Genomic DNA, 20,669 nt, shown 5'->3' with positions numbered 1-20,669 from the left:
CATCAGTTCTGCTAATTTGTAGTATAACTGAAATTTTAAGCATATCAGCTCTTTTATAGTTGAGGTTTGCTCGGATGCATCTTTCACAGCTTTGGTGTTGAGTAGTGAAGAGCAGAGAGCAGTAACTGTTTAACAGGAATAACCCTCTAGCTGCTGGATTTCTATAAAACTCTGGTAAGACGCTTTGATGCCCAAAGGTCAGCAATTGCTAATAAGAAGTCAATGGGATACAGCGTTTGCTTTGTCGCCCCTTCTCTCGCTTTCTCTCCCTCTTTCTCTGACCGATGACCCCGGAGCAGTGTTAGGGTATTGTCTTTGAAATTCAGGGCTCCTTTACTTATACACGTTTCTTATTAGTTCTTTTGAACACAGGTAACATATGGCAGGTTGTGTTTAAAAGATTGCCTGCTCTGACCTTTCCTAGCATGCTAATTAGGCCCCTGAGCAGCGTCGGGCCCTCTTGAGTGCAGATCAGGGAAACGTGACCGAGCGGGGCCTTATCAGGTAGCCTGTGCCAGCCGGCGAGAGCGGTGTGGACTTTCAAAATTAACATTTTCACATCATGTGCTTCTAATAATCACTAACTTCACCCAGCCCACCAACCATCAGCCCCCCTCACTTTCTCTTTTCTCTCTTTCGCCCGCCTGGACTTTCCACAGGAAATGAAGGTGCCCAAAATTACTTTGACCCCTCGTCGGCGGTGGAGGGTGACCCAAGGCGGTGCAGGATGACTGGGGTCGGAGGCAGAGATGAGCTGGAATTAAGTATGCCATTTTTTCTCATAATAGGCCATCTCAGTTCATTAAAGCGGGGTGAGCGAGATCACTCACAGCCTGTCAGAGTGTTGGGCGGGCCGGTCTATGTAAATACTTTTTCCAATGGGCCACAAGATTGAGCGGTGCTGTGACTGTCATTGCCGAAGGTCACCTGTCATTGGTCAGTTCCATTTCCGATCCCCATGCTTTCCTTAACTTCCTTTAAATGAAGGGGGTTCCTTCCAATATCGCTATGTGCACCTCAGCGCGTCTATTAAAAGCGTGCTCTGGGGAGCAAAGTCATATGCATGTTATAATGAAACATGGCTATTAACAGAAAAGCCATTTTGACTATATCTGTTGGACATCGCCATCCTGTAATATTCCACAATCCTCACAAACCTACAAACCTTTGATAATGACACTCCAGAGGTGGGGACACCTTCAAATGATATTTTGCATAAATTTCATTGCTGTCGAACGACTTACATTGGACTTACTAGCATGTTATTATTAGCTCTGAGCTATAATCATTTAATGTAAATGAAGGTCAGGAATTAGTGTCAGTTGTTGGAAATTCATGCCATATGTTCCTTTATGTTACATTTGGACTTTGCAATCCATGTGAAATCAGTCAGTGAGAGGTGTTTGAGAGCACAGCAATAAAATGTACCATCCGTCAGCTGAAATATTATTCAAATTTGATTTTTCTTCCCAGAGTTTATGAATGAAGATGAGAGGAACCTTTATGAGAAACTTTCCGAAATGTTTCAGGAAGAAGACGCCTCCACTGTCATAGATTTACCAGGTAAAGATTTTTGGAATTTTTGGAAAGAAAAAAACCCAATGTCTTAAATATCTCAATTGTTTCTCCCAGCCATCAATGGGATAAAATAGAAACTTTGCTTACTCAGACCTTTCTCTTGAGAAACTAGTCTCAAAAATCTCTCTTCAAGAGTTTCAAGAGAGATTTATTTTTTATTTTTATAATTATGAATTTTAGGAGACACCTCTGAAACAAAGTAAATGCTTAAATGAAATAGAAATCATATGAACTTTGAAAGAGCATCCACTGAGAAGTAGAATTTTACACTGGGCTAAACTTATAACAAGGCTCTGTTCTGTGGAGACATCATGTGAATGTTGTGGAAATAAATTACACCGGCCAGGTTTATAAAATATTGATTCTCTTCTATTTAACTTCATTATGAGATGCTCATGATTTTACATGTAGGATGTTGTTACCCAGCAGGATGCTTTTGTTGTAATTCCCCCAAAAAGCATTGAGCTCTCAGGTAGGCACTGAGCTCAACTTCCTGTGCGAGAGCCATTGTTGTGTGTGACTCCAGTGTTTGTCCCATTAGCAGAGGGTCGGATTAAGACTCTCTCCCAAGTAGAGTGTCGGGCTTATGCTGCTTTTGTCTTGGTGTAAAATGCTCTCAGTGGATCGGTTGAGGTACCGCACAGCAGTTGTAATTGGTTTGCCAGACCGTCATTGGGTTTAGGCCTCACGGTACACACGAATACGGTGTTAGCTGTCTAACACTCAACTGGATTGTTGTGGATTTAGCTGGAGTATATAGATTAGCCTCTTCACTTTTGTCTTAGAATGCTCATAAAATCCTTCAAAGAAACAGAAGGAAAGAGGATACAGGATTAACACACAAACAGTAGAAGGAGGAGGACGATCATGGGTAGCATCCATCCATGAGGCTTTAACACAGTCACAATAGACTTGAGACAATTGCCTGCAAGCCTTCTTCACCGCCACCTCCTTTAGTCCAAAGTCTGCTAATTCTCTAAATATCTCCACACTTCTAACACTTAAATGGGTTTGGAGCATCATTAGCAGAATGGGCACAGTCCAGTATGCAATGAGTAAAACTGAGGGAACCCATTTTGCGCTTCAAATATTCTTTCCAGTGGCAGACAAAACATCATGGGCCTTGTCATACACTTAACGCAATGCAGCGCCAGGCGCGACGCAAGTGTTTTTTTGCTAGTTTCAGCCCGACGCAGTTATCATTTTCACGTCCTACGCCACGTTGTTTAAATAGCAAATGCATTTGCGCCCATTTGTGTGCCCATGGGCGTGCTGGTCTGAAAACGAGGTGTGTTCAGGCACATTGTTGGCGCGTTGCTATTTTGAGCCAACTGAAATTGACAAAAATAGACAGTGGACATTCACCTTGACCAACTGAAACCTGGTCTAAAGTCAATGTGTTTATTTTTATTTAAAGAGCACGTTAGTAATGTGTGCCTATAGGCGGGTCCACAAGGCGCATACACTTTGACCTGTAGATGGTCTCCTCATGCGCTTTAACCTCGCGCATGAGCAGATCCGTTTCCCTGTTTGCAAGCGGAAAAACTGAATGCTTCTCTAGTTTGCAAATTCCGCCATGTAAATAGCGAATATGCCATGGCACGAGCACAACTGGCTTTTAAAGGGAATGAGACTCTGATTAGTTTATTGCACGGTATGCCCAAAACACATCCATTACTCTTTAAGAGAATAGAGACGACCCGATATTGGATTCGAACATGCCCTAAGTGCACTCGTGCTGTGCGCTTTAGACCATGCGCTTAGATCATTAAAATAGGGCCCCATGACTCAATGCAACCAACTTTTGAGGTTCTCTGTTCCAAAACCTTGATAGCCGCCTTGCTGTCTTCTTCTGGATTTGGAATATTACAAATAGTATGTGTAAAAATAATAATAAATAGAGCTCCTCCTTCAGAGCAGTTGATTTCATAAGAGTTGAATATTAGCAAGTTGTAATAATAGGCTAAGAGTAATACATTATTATAGTAATACATTTTTATTTGGACTGAATTTAACTATTTGTATCAGTACTTTTTGGTATTGAATAAATTACATTTATAACCAGCATCTTGCTGCTTCTGCCAACTTGGATAAATGCTTTCACTGAGCCTGTCATAATGTATTATGAGATTGCCTTATGCGTGAAGGATACATGCCGTGCTACCTTAGAATTGGGCCAAAAGAAGGTATCTATCTTTTTGAACATCCATCACATCAGCAGAGTGCCTGTGATTGCCTTAAAATGCTGTCTAGGTAGGCAGCTCACTAGGTTTTTTAACAGACCTAATATGTATCTTTGCACTTGATCCAGGTGTTTCCCCATTTGTGTGTTGTGTAGCACTGTGAAGCTAGTGCAATCACATTAGGGCTTCATTAGCACTACTCTGTTTGATTAACTCACTGGTTTAATTAAATCGTGCTTCTGTGTAATTTGGTTCAGATGAGGAATGTGTCTAAACCTCTGAGCGGGGCTTAACATCACTATCATTGACTCTTCAGATTTGTGTTTGACGTGTCTTTGATGTATAACCATAGTGCATTTGTATGGTAGGTATGGTGGTGTCTGAGCATGTTGAGGATGTTGAACCAGTGGCTGAGGATGGATTGAGGGATCGGCGAAGGACTGAGCTACTGGAGAGGAGAGCGGAGGTCATCCCTCAGTATGTGGAGCAGCTCAGAGAGCGTGTGCAGCAAGACATGATTCCAGTGGGCAAACCCGTGCTGGAACAGGTCAGTTATATATAAGCCCATAAGCCTCTGCTGGTCAGAATGATCTGTGCTCTGAAGCTGCTCATGTCACAGCCGGACTTATTACACCCAGTCTACAGTCTGTCTGCAAATCGCGAGAGATGACAACAAAAAGTTTTTATTTTAATCAACAAAGCTATCGGGGTTTGTTCAGAATATACTGTTCTTTCAGCACTCTCAGTTTCTATGCTTTTGCTTGTGTTATTTTAGGCGTTTTTCTAGTTTTTATTGACAAATGGAGGGAATGGGATTGAGACATGACACAATTTTGAATCAAACCAACCGCATGAGCAGCTCAACTTAAAATGTCATTAACGTGGTCTAACAGCTTAGACAGTTATATTCCAAAACTTCGCGAGCTGCTTTTTTTTGTACTGTCTAGGAAGTTGTGCTGCATCTGTGCAGCATCCTGACTAAAATTAGTGAATTGATTTGAATTTGTTGTCCAACAGTTTTACTGTACATTTATTAGCATGTTGCTAAGCTGTATTTACAATCAACATTTCTCACTTCATCCACTATCTTTGTTGAATTTGTTTTTCACTGAGCTTGATTTGTCTTAAAGTACAACATAACCATACTGCCCATCTTTAGAAAGTGTTTTCATGCCTTTAAATGCTCACTAAGTAGACCCACACAATGTGACTTTTTACTTTTGTGAAATTAAATTTTGTATTCTATACAAGGATATAAAGGTTTTATTTATTTATATATTTTTATTGGATGACCTTATATATCTTTTTTTTATATACACACATATATATATATATATATATATATATATATATATATATATATATATATATATATATATATATATATATATACATATACATTTCTTTGTATATGTGGCCTAGATGTATTGTTTATGGTGAAAACCCTCTGTGAATGTACATTATAGGTAATATAATGTACAATAAGTTCATGTTATTTATGTCTGCATATAATTCATTCTTTTGTTTTTCATTTGAAACCAAAGCTAAAAAATCTTGTCAGCTAATCTGAGATTTTGCAGGTCATATTCTAGACGCTTCAATCTTCAACTGAATGTTATTCCATATGGAGGAATTGTCAAAAACACAAAATGCTAAATTACTTTGAACAAGATCAGAATTAGCCAACATATTCAAGCTGTAATCAGTCTTGGCAACATATGACTGAAATGCGAATGAAGAGATGCACATTAAATAGAGAATGTGAAGTTGAAGTGAGAAATGAATGCGTAAGGAGCGGATGGGATGTAATGGTTATGTTTGAGTCATGGCGTGTGTTGAATAATCACTCTTGGTTTATGTGCGACTGCAGATGAGAGCTTTATTCTGCTCTCCAACTGTTCGGAAAACACAACATTATCCCTACCGCACTCCACAGCTATTTCACAATGTGTGTTTAAGCAGCACAGGATACACCACTGTCAGTCTGCTAGTATAAAGCCTTTTAAACGTGCTGACTGAATTCTGCGGTGTGTGTCTGTAGGGTTTGCCTGAAGATTGTATTAACATGTCTCTTTAGATGTTCTGAATTCAAGTTAGCCGCACATACAGCTGCAGAATGCAGTCTGTTGGTCCTAAACAAGAACATGGATTTTCCTTTTTGGCAGGAAGAGCGTTCAGAGCGAGGGAAGACAGAGGAAAAGGTGTGGGCGAGGAAGCAGAGAGTAATGTCGTTCTTAAGGGGAAATTCAAAGGTACTGATGTGTGTCCAGAAAAAGGAAAGATTACTGTAGGTATGTCAAATGAGATTTCCTGAGGTACAGGAGCTGCTGCTGAGACCTTCTGCTGTCTTTCCCCATCAATCACACTACTATCACTCAAACACACAGTCACAGGCTGACATGGACAATGCTATACAATTATATACCATAGAAAATGTATAAATAGTATGTATTCTTAATAAAATACATGCACACGTGTGTGTGTGTGTGTGTGTGTGTGTGTGTGTGTAGACAGAACTATCCACTTACATAATCCTTTCAAACTTTTTTCAGTTTTTCAGTCTTTTTTTATGGCAATAGCATACTACCATAATAATATTACTATTTATGCAGTATATAACATATTTACTGTTAATAGTTTGCACAGTTTCGTTATGCAAAGAATCACCAGATGATCTTATTGCTAATATATTTAGTGTAGATTCAACACTGTTCACGTAATGCATTCTATTTTGCAGTAGTATTCCGTTCCAATCATAACCATTGTTCATTTATTTGAGCAAGATACATGTTGAGTGTCATAACAACAGCAACATTTACCTTAAATATTATTATTATTATTATTATTACGCTGCATTGCAAGCACTGCTAGTAAATGAAACGTTTTTCTCTACATTATATTTTTTAATGTGACATAGTCTGGTTTAACATAGGTTTCACTGTTAAAGTTGCTGTGCTACGTCACATTTGGGTTTCTTCATAATATTGAATACAATCAAAAGTTTTTGTAATATTTAAATGTGTATTATTTTGCTTCTGCAGATCAGGCACATAGATGAGGAGGAAGCCGTTCTGCAGGACAGACTCTACTCTGTGTTCCAGCGGTGCGTGAATTTCTCTACATCCAATCTGATGTGAAATAATCATTAATCTGTGTTTCCAAAGCCATTTACATTTTGCTGACATTTGTGAGGAGATGTAATATACTCCACATTGTATTGTCTCTACCAGTGCATTCTGGGTAAGTTGCCAAAGGCGAGGAAATCTGTCCGTGTCATTGGACGCAAAGTAGCATCAATTTCATCCTGTTCACTTCAGTCTACAGCCCTCCCTCTCTCGCTCTCTCTCTGTTTCTGAGTGTCAGGCCTGCAGGCTCGGCTGTGTTTAAGTTTTTAATAATTGTGCAGCGCCACACAGACTGATCTAATGAAATCAGGGATGTTAGTTGGACACTGGTGCAGAGGTTTGTTAGATGACCCTCTCCATGTCCTCTCATATTAGCGCTGGGTGACTGTTAGTCATATTAGACGTCTGTATCAGATCAAGGCCACACCACCAATATTCAAAGGATGCTGTGACACATTTTTTTTTTTTTTTTTTTTTTTTTACAGATTTCCAACACTTTCAGTCGCAGTATTGTAGAATCTGTCATCTAGTGTGGCCTGGATATCTGATATTACTTTATTTATTTATTTATTTATTTGGCGGATGTTGTACTAATTGCTTAACATTTGTGTTTACATAAAATTATTTTTGTTGACATCCTCAATTGGAGGGATGATTTAAAGAAATGTATTTATTTATTTATTTAAACGTTTTATGGTATGTCCTCATTTAGATAGCAAAGTAAACTTGTCTGTCTGTGTATTATCAGGGCGGAGAATCGCTTGCAGAATTCTTTGCGTCAACAGCAGGCTGAGATCATCGACCAATATGGTGAAATTATTGAAGAGACAGAAAACACAGAGCCACTAGGCATCAAATCTGACCTCCAGTGGCAGGTACACACACACACACACACACACACACACACACACACACACACACACACACACACACGCACACCATCTCTCTTGCAGTGAACATCTCTCTGCCTTTATGAAAAGCTTGTAGTATGACTCAGTTTTAATGTGCATTATAATAAACAACACACTATAAAACAGGTTTGAAAGCAATGCAAATTGTCTAAGTGCCAACTAGCAAACCAGCCAGAGTAGCAAATATTGCACCACAGCACATTATTTACAGACAGTATTCTTTTTAATTGTTGCCAAGAACAATATTATTCCTTTAAAATGTATCACTTTTTCCTATAACAAAGCTTAAAGATGCCAATCAATTATATACTGAGTAACTAGTAACTGCAAGATAACCTTGCCTCTGTTTGAACCATGTGGTCATAAAAGACTGATATCACTCCCTTAAATCTGATGTCAGAAAGATCAAACCATTATTTAAAAGGCAGAAATGTCACAACATAAAAAGGTTGAACAGCATGTAAAAATTCATCAATTTAGTGAAAGCACAAATTATATTTGAACCCATTTAAATGTAATGCTGATTAATGGGCAAATACAAATAGACTGATATTATAAATAAAGAATACAAAGGTAGAAATAGCGTGAATGTTTTAAACGTTCTTTTGAGTTACACACTAATAGAGCTGAGTCAAATAACGTGATTAAGTTCAGTATCCTGTTAATGATATCAGTCATGGGGGCAGACATATTACACATTTCCTGAGAATAAGCAAAGAATGAAAGCGTATGAGAACAGGTAGCTGCACCTAAGTCTTCTGACTTAACCAAATCTAAAGGAAGAGGACATCAGCCAAAGCAGATAGTTCAGTTGTTGCAGCAAGGTTTTGCGTTGTAATGACTCCTGTAAGAGGGCCTTAACAGTAACTGCAGCCTTGGTTTGCAGACAGAGAGTCAGCTTTGAGGGAGGCAGTAAACGCAGTGAGATTGTAGTATAATTCCTCAGCCTGGCATCCGTGCCCCCCAGTCACTGTTCCATTATCTCTCAAATTGCTGTGTTTCAGAGAGATAAAGATATTTTATGGCTTGCTGACTTGAAACAACCCGCACAGCCAGAAAAGCAATGGTCGACCTGCCACGCATAGTAATTTCATTGGTAAATGACAAAATCTTTGTTTATATGACATTTCCAAAATTACAGTGGCAGATGAATCTCAAATATAAAATGTCACATTTGGCATGCAAAACTATGAAAATATATTTCTGTACAAAATTCATGGAGGCATTTAATTTAGAACGTGTTTAATAACTAAGCCTGCCTGCATCGGTAATCCTGCCTTCAGGACTCAAAAAGATTGTCATATTTATTCACTAGCTCCCCCCAAACCACCCCACCCCACCCTCCTTCATTCTCACGCCAAAAATTTTAAGGGTAAATGTTCATTGTTAATTAAGATTTACTAATTAAAATGAAAATAATTAAGGAGAAAGCTTAATCTTGGAATATTAGGCTATACTTAGAAAGAAAATAAGTTTTTGTGTGTGTATGCATGAGTGTGTGTTTTTTTGGGGGGGAAGGGGAGGGGAGTGGGGTTGTTTCCTGTTTGCAGTGCGTGTTTTGTCGATCTGTCAGCGAGGTTTCTGGAAAAGCCGGCCTGCGTGCCAGAAAGTGAAGGATGAGAAGTGTTAAGGATCCAGCGTGCTGCTATAATGTCATCTAGGCGAGTGTTATGGCGTTACGCCCCTTACACGGCAGCTGCAAGAAATGCAACGTCCTCCTCACCTTTATTTCCTGAAAATCTCTGTTTCTTATTGCATACTACTTTTACTGTTGCTGTAGTATTTAATATATGTATACTGAGCATAGAATGCAAATGTTCTGTTCTGCTGCATGACCTACTAAATTTTTTCAAAATGTGAAGGATACAGCAGAACACACTGCACAGGATAGATACATACACACACACACACACATACATACATACATACATATATATATATATATATATATATATATATATATATATATATATATATATATATATATATATATATATTAGATGATAACTGAGTGCCACTCACATGCTACTTAATGAGGTGTGACAACAATTTTGCATACTACAGTTTGAAACTTGTGAAATAATGCCTCACTTTTCAAAATCATTATACAGCAGTGTATACTGCATATTATTTAATAAATTGTAGGCCAGTGTTCCATTCTGATCATAGCCTGTGTGTATCATTTTAACATTAAGAATAGCCAACTCATTATTCCATTCACATTTGATTAATTCCCAAACAAATCTCAAACTGCAGATTTTTTTATTTTTATATTACAAGCGTTGACAAATCTGGTGTAAATATCCAGCATAAAGCTGTAATAAAGAGTAGAAGAGAATAGAATCTTCAATGTAAGTGAAATTGTTTTCTTTAAAGTATTTTCTCTTTCTCTCTATAAATCGTTGTTTTTACATAGTGACATTTTTCTCTCTCTCTCTGTGTGTAGGTGGAATGGACTCGGACTCCGCAGCCCATAGAGGTGCTTGTTTTGTGTCTGAGGGCCGTGAGAGAGAAGCTGCCCAGAGGTCTGTACTCACTGAGCGTGTCTCTTCAGACTCAACTGTGCGGCCGAACGCTGCGCTGGTCTCGTCTGCAGGAGCAGCAGTGGGCTGGAAGCACAGAACCCGTAGAACACCAGGGTCGATACTGTGACACAGAGCTCAACATTAACCAGAGCCTCTACATGGTAAGAAAACCCCAGCAAACTGCCCTCTTGAGACACCCGCAGAACTGCCGTTTATTTAACCCCAACAACAAAATGTCTGATGTTCATGGAACTGATTTGATGATTGTTAAAGAGCACAGCAATCAAACCTCATCACCTTTTTGTTAGGAATTGTGCGGTATTTTACTACTATCAATCACGGACGCTGTTAAGAGAGGCCGTCTGTCATCTGACGTACAACACTGAGGGCATTTGTCATGTTTTTGGCAGCAATGATGAGATTTCTTTTCACAATTTAATAAGCTGAAAAAAAAATGTTTTATTGTATTAAAAATTATTCTGTTTTCAGCTCACCTAGGGCAAAGGTATTCTCAACAAAATTTTTTTTGCCTCTTGTTCAGTCTAATTAAAATGAGCTAAAGTAACACGATTTTTGAACATTTTGTCAAATTTTAATTTCATTGTGTTCAATCTAACTTATTTAAAACTGAAGTTCATTTAATCCATTTGTGTTAGAATTACATGAATTTAATTTAAACGTTTTTGTTGATATACAGTATAACTAACTGAGCAGTGGATTTGTAGTTCTGTAAATCTGTGGGATGCTTTGCAAGTGACTGCATTAGGAGAGTATATTTAGGGATTAAGTGTTATTTTATGTTTTTCAGTAAAGGTAAAGACATTTTAGTGTTTAATGTTCAGTTATATTGGACATTTATAAGAGTTTATGTAATGTTTTTGAATTTTGTGGTTGCCATTGTGCTGAAGAATAGCTCTTGTGCTTAGGCTGTGGGCAGCTATATGGTTACGCTGTGAGTTTAGTTGTTTCACTCAGTGAGTAATAACTATGGTAATGTTAGTACAGTCAATAAATTAATTAAACCTCACTAAATTAGAAAACATGTTGGGCCAACATAGAAAAAAAAATAAAAATAATGTTTGACAAATGTAATAAAGTTAAGTTTAACATACTACAGTAAATGAATTGACCTAATCCAACTACTGTAAGTTGTGTTGACCTAACTAAACTGGTTTAATTTGAATGACATAAATTGTGTAAATAATTTCTTCACTTAAATTAAAGGCAAATCTGTAAGATTTTTGTGTCCAGTGTTTAAATCCAGAGAAATTAGCAATTATAACCAGTGTAACAGCCCATGTCATTGCGTCGCCTGTCAATGATGTACCATCTGCGTTACCCTCGTACCATGCCTCAGACACAACAAAAATAGTTTAATCAGCCTAATTTGTGGTAAGAGTAATTTTCTCCACCATACAATATATTTTAAAAATGAATTGCATGCCATTTAGAAACACAAGTCATTCAGCTTTAATATAATATGATATTCTATCGATCTAGCTACTGCAATGCACAACAAGTGTCTGACATACAGAGTAACAGTATAATATAACTTTCAACACACCCAATGCATTTTTAGTATGATTGCTTTGACCATGTAAAACAGTGCTGCATTACCCCACAGTTTGAATTTGTCAAATTAAGTGACCTGTATAAGTAGTAATTCAGCACTTGCGGCTATTTCATTAAATACAATAAAATAATGTTAATTTTTAAGAGATGTAACTGTATAAAAGTTCAAGTTCTGGGAAGAAGGAGGCTGCTTTTTTAATGCAAAAAAAAAAAAAAAAACTGTATTGCATTATTACTTTAATACAATCCTTCAGAAACCATTTGAATGTGCTTATTTGCTAAAGAAACATTTATTATAATTATCAATGCTAAAAAAACACAATATTTAATATTTTTGTGGAAACTGAAAAATTTGTTTTCAGGATTCTTTAAATAATAGAAAGTTCACAAGAACAGCATTTTTTTTTCTTATTATTTTTAATCATGCTCTTTTGTAGTAAAATATTTAACACTTTTGATCAGTTTAATATGTTCATACTGAAAAAAGAAAGAAAGAAGTATTTATATAAAAAACAACAAATCACATAGTGGTGCCAAGAAGCATTAGACAAGGCAGGTTTATTTATATAGCACATTTCATACACCATGGTAATTCAAAGTGCTTAACATAGAAAATGAATTAAAGTAATCATAAAATAATCACAACATATGCATAAGAAATACAATATAATGTGTAAGAAATTAAAATAACAATCATATTTAACTAAAGGCTAAAATACTATTCCAGACTACCTGTATCACTAAATTTGGGGCTCCTCTGTCTGAATGGAGGTTGTCAGAGAGCTTCAGTTCGTGAGACATTTAGGACAATTATACAAAACATTTGACGATTTGTTGCCACCAATCACAATCAAGTAATTCAGAGAGCCATGCAATAAAAATACACTTTATAGATTGACTGCATTCTGCACGATGTTAGCTTTGGGTTTGTGCAGAACACCCACACGAGGATAGGGAAAATGCTTTTGATATGGTGTGCCTTCTGAGCCTTTCAGTGATCTTAATTCCAGCGAAAATCAAATGTGTCGGTCATCAGACAGGACTAAACTCCAAAACAGAACCGCTCCAGTTATTCTCACTGCAGTTCCACTTGAGTTATTGAATATAAAGTCAGAATGAGGGTTATGAAATGTGATATTAAACAGTCAGTGTGTGTATGGAAGTGGAAAGAGACTGTATTAAAAACTGCTGCTGAAAGCTCAAGGTTTGACTTGAGGGACAGTCACTGTGAATAAAACAGCTGCTTTTCTAACATGACATTTAGTGTGTGAACGTAAATCAAATTTATAATTCATTATACAAGAGCTGACGGTTTATTGGGATAAAAATGAAGTAGAAATACTGTGAAACTTGAATTCCAGCGGTGTCAGAATTCAAGTAAAACTACTGAGACAAATAAGAAAAATAAATAACTACATGTACATTTAAGAAAATATTAGTGCCATTCAGAGCAAAAGAACAGTGTTAAGGTTATAGGTTAGTTTTGCCAATGCTGCTTTAGAATGCATCTTGTTTTCTGTTGGCTGTGAATGAGAATCAGTGCAGTCACTTGTGTGGTGAAAAGACAACTATATGCAAATGTATACTGTATGTAAATATTTGCAAGTGAAGACTGATTATTATTTATATACTGTAAGAAAGAAAACCAAATGAAGGATCTGTGTAAGACAATGGCCGACGTTAATCGTTTAATAAAAAAAAATAGCACACCTATGAAATAGGCTTTTTATGAGAATAAAGGGACATTTTTAACAAAGTTTTGATTAAAGTGTAGTCTTATATATATATAAAAAAAAAAAAATATATATATATATATATATATATATATATATATATATAATGTATAATGTATAATGCTTTAACTTTATTCTTCTAAAACTACTACTTGAATCTTGTAGCCTTACTTTATTCTTGTAAAAGGCCTATTATTGAATTATTGAAACATTGTGATTTTATTCTTTTAATATTACGACTTTATCCTCAAACTCATTTAAATTGTATTTATTTATTTATTTTTAATTAATTTTGACGTGCACACCAAAAACTGAAATAATCTTCAAAACAAAGTTTGAATGAGAGAGTTAAGTTGAGTTGTTTTAGGCTGAATTAATTCTATTATATATTATATATTATATAATTCTACCAGAAATTTTGTTCAGAAGTGCCTAGCAAACACTGTAAATAAAGATCCTAAAAATGTGATCAAGTTCAATAATTAAAGCCCTAAATCTAGCATGCGCTTGTGTAGTCAGGCCTATATCTGCAGACAGAAGCATCTGACACAAAGAAAATAAAGTGGGCCGCTTTAACTGAATACTCCTCCTCTCTCGTCCAAAACCGTGGGCTCTGATTTGGCAGGCAATCGTTTAGCGCTCCATTGAGATTGTCTAGTGTCAGTCTCCTCTATCCTCTACCAGCTCTTATTTATAGCCAATCCTGTTGCTGTTGATGTTTATGTTTCGAAGATTTCCATCAGATTTGTCTGTAATTGGCTCATTTGCTTTTTGCTGTTGCCCACATTACCGTGTGCTCTCGCCTCATCTCGTCTGTTTTCCTCGCAGCTTTCGCAGAGGAAACGAGGAATTAGCGATAGTAGGAGGAAAGCTACAGCTCATCATGTTTTTCTTGAGTGTCTCTGGCTGGTGCTTAGAGTTGCTCTGGTTGATCCATCTTGCAGATTTGAGTCTTTCCTTCAAGTGGGATGTGAAAGCCGTGATGGTCCAGGCAAGGAAGCGGAAGATAAGAAGAATCTTTCACATCTTTGCCAATCTGAAGTCTTAGTCTCATTTTTTCGCCCCATCTCTTCATTCCATTGTTTCATAGCGCTTCCATCTAAAGCAAAAACAGTCGATATGTTTAAAAGCAAAATTAGACCAGCAGTCCATGAGGAAAGCCCACTCAAAAGAATAGTTCATCCCAAAATGAAAATGCTGTTGTTATTTAAACCCATATGCGGTTGTTGTTGTTTTTTTCTGTAAAATATAGTCTTGACACAGTGACACAGTCTGTAGAACATTTTATTATTATTATTTCTTTTTTCAATGTAATCCTTCAAGTTTGCGTTCTCTTTTCCCTCTTTCTCTTGTGGAGTTTGCTCAGTAAGCACAGGTCTGTTTTGAATGAAATGCGATCGCTGTGATGCTTTAATAGATTCCCAGCATGCAGCAGTTCCACTTGAGAACTGGCATAGGCCTGAAACACAACGTCTCAGTCATTTTATTGTTTTCACTCTCTTTTTTTAATCTTTTTTTACCCCTGCCAATTGATACAGTCAGCAATGTTCTTGCTTATTTTTCAGTGAATTAAGCGTCTGAAATATTTTTCAATATGTCTAATGCAGGAGATTATGGCATGAATTTGAGGCCCGACGCAGGGAATCTGTGCCGTTTTTTAGGTGCGAGCACAAAGCGATTAGAAGAGAAACACATGATGAATGTGATAAAACAAGTCTTCTCCGTTTTCCATTACTCCTAATGGAGGGATGGAATATTCTGGGAATGATTGATGAAGTCAAGCACTTCTTTCTGTCAGTTCATTTTTTAAAGGCCTGTCTCTTGCTTGATGGGTAAATAAGGATCTCTGTGTGTTAAACGCTGGTATTCCTCATGCCACATTCTCCTGATATACCACATTTTCTGTTAAATGTGCCTGGTTTACATGTTCTAGTGATGTCACGGCTGTCATGTTGGGATCGTCACATGCTGGCACTCCTGCTGAGATGGCTTCCTAAAAACCAGCTGTAATCTCATTCTAATGTTTCATCATCTAGGTTCAAACTTTAGATCATATTTAACACACATTTACATCTTTAGCTAGAGAGGAAATGCAGTAGACCACTGGTTTGACCATGGAACCCATGATTTTTTTTTTTTTTTTGTATGTAATATTTACTTCTTTTTTTTATATATTTAAAAATAAATAAATAAATAAATATTTATTCATAATTGCCACATTTTGTATTTACAATATATTTCATTAATTTGTTTTAAACAAACAAACAAATAAATTGATTATTTTTTTCTTGCTGTGCTGTAATCGATTTTTCTTGATGCCCTATTTTTTTGGTGTGACATCATCATCATCATCATCATCATCATCATCCAGCTATACTCTACTTCTATAAATATATTTCAAACCTGTCTATATTATAAGATGCACTTGTACATTGTGCAACAACATGATGGTCATTGTATGCTGAATTGTGTGTGTATATCCTACTTAACCATATTTCGGGGACAAAATTGAGCTAAACCTGACAAAACCTCCAAAAAGCTCCTTTTTGGGATGTCCTCATTTGTAAAAACAGTGTAGAAATAAAGTAAATAAAGTTTTCAGTTTGGGTGTTGGTTAGAGTTATGTTACAGTATTTATAACTAGCTGTATATAAAAGCAATAGAAGTCTATGTTTCCATTTAGATGTGTTTGTGTGTGTTTATATAAATGTTTTTTATTTATTTATTATGTAAATTAGTTTAGTCTTGCATAGGTCTAATCTGTGTTTAAAGTGTTTTATAAATCATTTTGACTTTGACCCTGAACTCCCTCTGCATTGTTTAAAATAGATTATAATTTTCATTTGTTTTAGATGATAGGTTTTAGATTTAGTTGTTGTTCTCAGAAACCCCTCTCTGTCTCTCTCAGGTCTTACCTGCGTCATGTGATCTGTTGCCGTCCAGTGTGCTAGTGTTCAAGCTGTTATCTCTGCCTGGTGATCACAGTCATGTGAGTTGTGTGGTGGGCTGGGGTGCATTTCCCATCTGCGACTGCTCCCTTCAACTCTTCAAGGGCAAGTTCAAGACCCCTCTCTTGCGTGGCAGGCCGAACTCCTCACTAAACCAATTCCGCAAAATCGAGCATCTGCTCTCCACTGACCTGGACCACTGGCTATGCAACCTCTACTTCCAGGTACACCTTTAAGATGTACTGAACATTTACTTCTTTGAAGACACACAGCAATCTAATAATTATGGAAGCTTGTTTCTGCCACAGAATAAAAATAAAAAAGGTAGTTGCGACTTTTTATCTCACAATTATGACTTTTTTTCTCACAATTGCAAATTTACATCTTGCAATTCTGACTTTTTATAAAGTGATATAAAGTCGCCATTGTGTGTGATAAAGTCAGAATTGCGTGATATCACACAATTCTGACCGTAAACTAAGAGATGTAAACTCGCAATTGTGAGATATAGTCGCAATTATCTTTTAAAATGTTTTACTCTGTGATAAAATGAATTACATAAATAATTCATACTATAATTAATAATAATAATAATAATCATCATCATCATTATAATAATTATTATTATTAATGCATAAGCCTTATTATTAGTTACTCATGCTAATAAACCACTGTAGTTACTAGGGCTAGGCATTGACACAAATTTCATGATTCGATTCGATTTTGATTTGATTTAGATCAAAGAAAAACATATCTCTTAACTAATGCTGTAAGCTATACAGGGAACCATAGTTGGTATATCATTATAATGTTAAAGGTTAAAATTCACTGACTTGTAAGCTACTTGAATTTAAATTAGAAATAATGACGTTTTTATTATAATAATGTTATATTAACAGGACTATAACATAGTTATGTTTCTAATTAAATGGTGACTGTCATTAAAATGACAGACTGCCGTGACAGATTTTATTCAAAAATACATTAAATTTTGAAAACAGGTTCAGTAAAAATACAATGAACATGCAATATAGTGCATACATTTAGCAAAATGCTCCTCTCCAGGGTTATTTTTTTCTAGCTGACTAATAAGTTACATATTTCTGTAAGTTGTACCGTATCTTTCAACATACCTTCTGATGTTCATTCATGTTTATTTCATGCTGTAACTTTTTGCTTGACCTGAGGCGCTACAGCGATACCGATTCCGATAGTTTGATTTTCTTAAAGAAAAAAAATCTCTCCCGACTAATGCAGTAAAACTTCAGGGAACCCTCTCATTTGGTACATTACTACAATATCAGAGGTTAAAATTAATAACAGAGCTCAAAATATCATATTCATCTGCTATTTATTTTCAGATATAATAATTGTACTCAAATAAAAACTGAAATGTATACTCAGTTGCACATAAGGTAGTTTTCATAAACACTTGTCTTCATGACAAATATATTCAAACATATGTAATTAACAGTAAATAAGCTAATCTCTAGTGTTTTTGCAGCTAACTAATGAACTGTGAACATTGTATAACTTTCCTGAGCTAAATGCAAGGTTAAGTGACACATGGGCATATAATACGCAGGGGATGCTCTGCTTGCACATCCACTGTGACGCCTGTTTCTCAGTGGATGCACAAGCAGAGCAGGGACAGCGCAGAAGTTGTGCGTATGAACGGGAGAAGCATGCACCAATGGTGCTTTCACTCAGCTGAACTGCGACTTGGTATTGCAAATACAGACGAATATTGTCCATTGTGTCATCTTTTTCTGGTGTTCTCCGTCTGTCCTGTGCTTTGATTTATGAATGGCTGCATACTCTGTCTGCTGCGTTGTGACCGTGTTCCCCTCATACTGTCCCACACAAATATGTATAAAACATTGTATATACGTAATTTACATGATAAAAGTAATCTTAAAGTTAAGATGCATCTCTAGCTTTAATAATTTAAACAGGCCTTTGAAGTTTGGGTAAAAACTGGCAATGATGAATTTTCGTGTATTTTTTTTCACAGCGCAGAATGTCAAGATGATTGCAAAGCACAGAACACCTCACTTATATGATTCGATGGTGAAATTTGTTATTTTTCTTGTTAACTGGTGTGTTTTGTTTTGACCAAGAACAATGCACTGTGGCTTTAATTTAGTGTGAGCGGCGCAGCAAAAATAGACTCGTCGCCGAAACAATCGCAAATTCTGCTCTGCTCCTGAATGCGCTGAAAAAAAATATGCTCTGCTTACTCATCCTGTGTGAAACAAACCTTAAAATAAACAAGACAGATAGTGAAAATAATATTTTTATAAACAAAATAAGATATTATTGGCTGATATGGATATGGCCAATACATTGCTCTATCCCTAGTATTTATTTTTCCTAATACAATTTACAGAATTTGAAATGGAGACTTTGTTTCATGTCATTAGTAACAAAGGATGGATTATTGGATGGGAGTCACACTATACAAACTTTAATTCATCAACTGAAAATAGCTTAGACTGAAAGATCGAATCTTGGGATTTAAGAATCGAGATTGTTTTTTCAAAATGAGAATCGATTTTTTTATTTTTTTACCCAGCACTTGTAGTTACCCTGACTGAACTCTTTTCTGTTCTGCAAATGTCCTGTTTTGTATTATGTGTGTGTGAGAGATAGAGAGTGTAAATGGCTCTTGCAAGTAAATTGGAAATTGGAGCCAGGTTGTAAACAAACCACATCTTTACTAAACAGATCCAGATACATTTGAGAAGAAGCATTGATCCTTTTATTCAACATCTTAATGAAGTTAAAAAGCAAAGCAATGACTTATCTCGATCTAATACATTCATAAAAATAGGGAATTTTGTGTGTACTTCACAAAAAGTCCAACCACATGCTTGTTGAAAATGTATACTTTGAAAATGCTTTCAGCTTTGTTTAATTTTACCATCAATTCTACAGAAATCTGCAGATTTCTCCCCAAATCAGTACAGAAAATGCCACAAATTGTCAGATTCCACCTGGGAGTGAAACAGTCCATGATTTTAGTATTAAAAAATTGTCAAGGTAGTCGACTTGTCTTGGCACTTAGTATGCATGTTTTGGATTGGATCTGGATTAAATCATTTCGGCATTCCATTCCTATTCTAACTATAATTTCCTGTCAATTCTCCACTGTCCTAAAATGTCCAATAAAGAAAGAAAAACATTCATAAATAATAAATAATTATAAATACAAATAAATAAATAAATAATAAACACAAACATACATGCACGCACAGATAAAGAAAGTCAAAATAGAGGTGTGCTTTCTGACCCAAAAATATCAGGTCTGTTTTGGAAGGGTCACAGACAGCAGAGAGAGAGAGAAAAAAAGAACAAAAAGAAATAAAATGCAATTAAGCAAATTTGTGCAGAGGAACGATAGCAAAAAAAAAAAAAAAAAAAAAAAAAAGAGCTTATCAGTATTTAAAAGGGAGGAGAAACACTTACATATGTTTTGTTGTTGATGTCAAAGGCTGTGTCCAATCAAACACAATTAAATCCCGGTTTCTAAATTATCTGGGTCCTGAAGCAAAACCAGTTGAGAGCCACTGATCTACAATATCTATTAGCCAACTCTCATAATCAGTCTTTGTCAATCAGCAGACATCCCTCTGTGCAGGTGAAGAGACTCCCGCGGGGCAGCACTGGGGTGCCGGAGCGCAGCTTCACCCTGCAGATCCCCTCTCACCCCCAGCTGAGCTCCAGCCAGGGGCTTCCTCCCCACCAGGACACCTCCACCCGCTCCTCTGCCTCTCTGCCAGGTAGGACTTCTGCACCCCCTCGACAGGAATAAATGCCAACGAATGTCACGGCCTACCACAGACTCCCACACAGAAGCAGAATGGCAGCTGCCAGTTAGAATCTGGTGGGGCATTCAGAGCAAATGAACCTTCTGCGTTCAGACTAAAGCACGTCCAATTTACGCAGCACAATACGTGACATTTTAGGCCAAATTGTTTTCACTGTAAATGAAGCTCACTAACATAAGATACTCGGCTTTACAGATGATTGACAATTCTCACTGAATGCTATCATCATCATCATCATCCGTTGGTGCGTTAGCAAATGGCACA

At 36.5% G+C, this 20,669-nt stretch overlaps 1 protein-coding gene across 1 annotated transcript in view; it reads left to right on the top strand.

Moving 5' to 3' along the window:
* ofcc1 (orofacial cleft 1 candidate 1) overlaps positions 1-20,669 on the top strand; it is a 135,930-nt gene that overhangs the window by 23,552 nt on the left and 91,709 nt on the right. Inside the window, exons 5-13 of the mRNA XM_082184815.1 lie at positions 660-764; positions 1,474-1,563; positions 4,130-4,308; positions 5,927-6,013; positions 6,803-6,864; positions 7,635-7,761; positions 10,244-10,483; positions 16,536-16,799; positions 20,216-20,357. Coding sequence (XP_082040941.1) covers positions 660-764; positions 1,474-1,563; positions 4,130-4,308; positions 5,927-6,013; positions 6,803-6,864; positions 7,635-7,761; positions 10,244-10,483; positions 16,536-16,799; positions 20,216-20,357 — 1,296 coding nt within the window. The remainder of the gene's footprint in view (positions 1-659; positions 765-1,473; positions 1,564-4,129; positions 4,309-5,926; positions 6,014-6,802; positions 6,865-7,634; positions 7,762-10,243; positions 10,484-16,535; positions 16,800-20,215; positions 20,358-20,669) is intronic.

The sequence above is a fragment of the Leuciscus leuciscus genome (genome assembly GCF_965113295.1).
Source record: "Leuciscus leuciscus genome assembly, chromosome: 11".
In the NCBI taxonomy this organism is placed as follows: Eukaryota; Metazoa; Chordata; class Actinopteri; order Cypriniformes; family Leuciscidae; genus Leuciscus; species Leuciscus leuciscus.
This window is presented reverse-complemented; position numbering and strand designations above follow the sequence as displayed.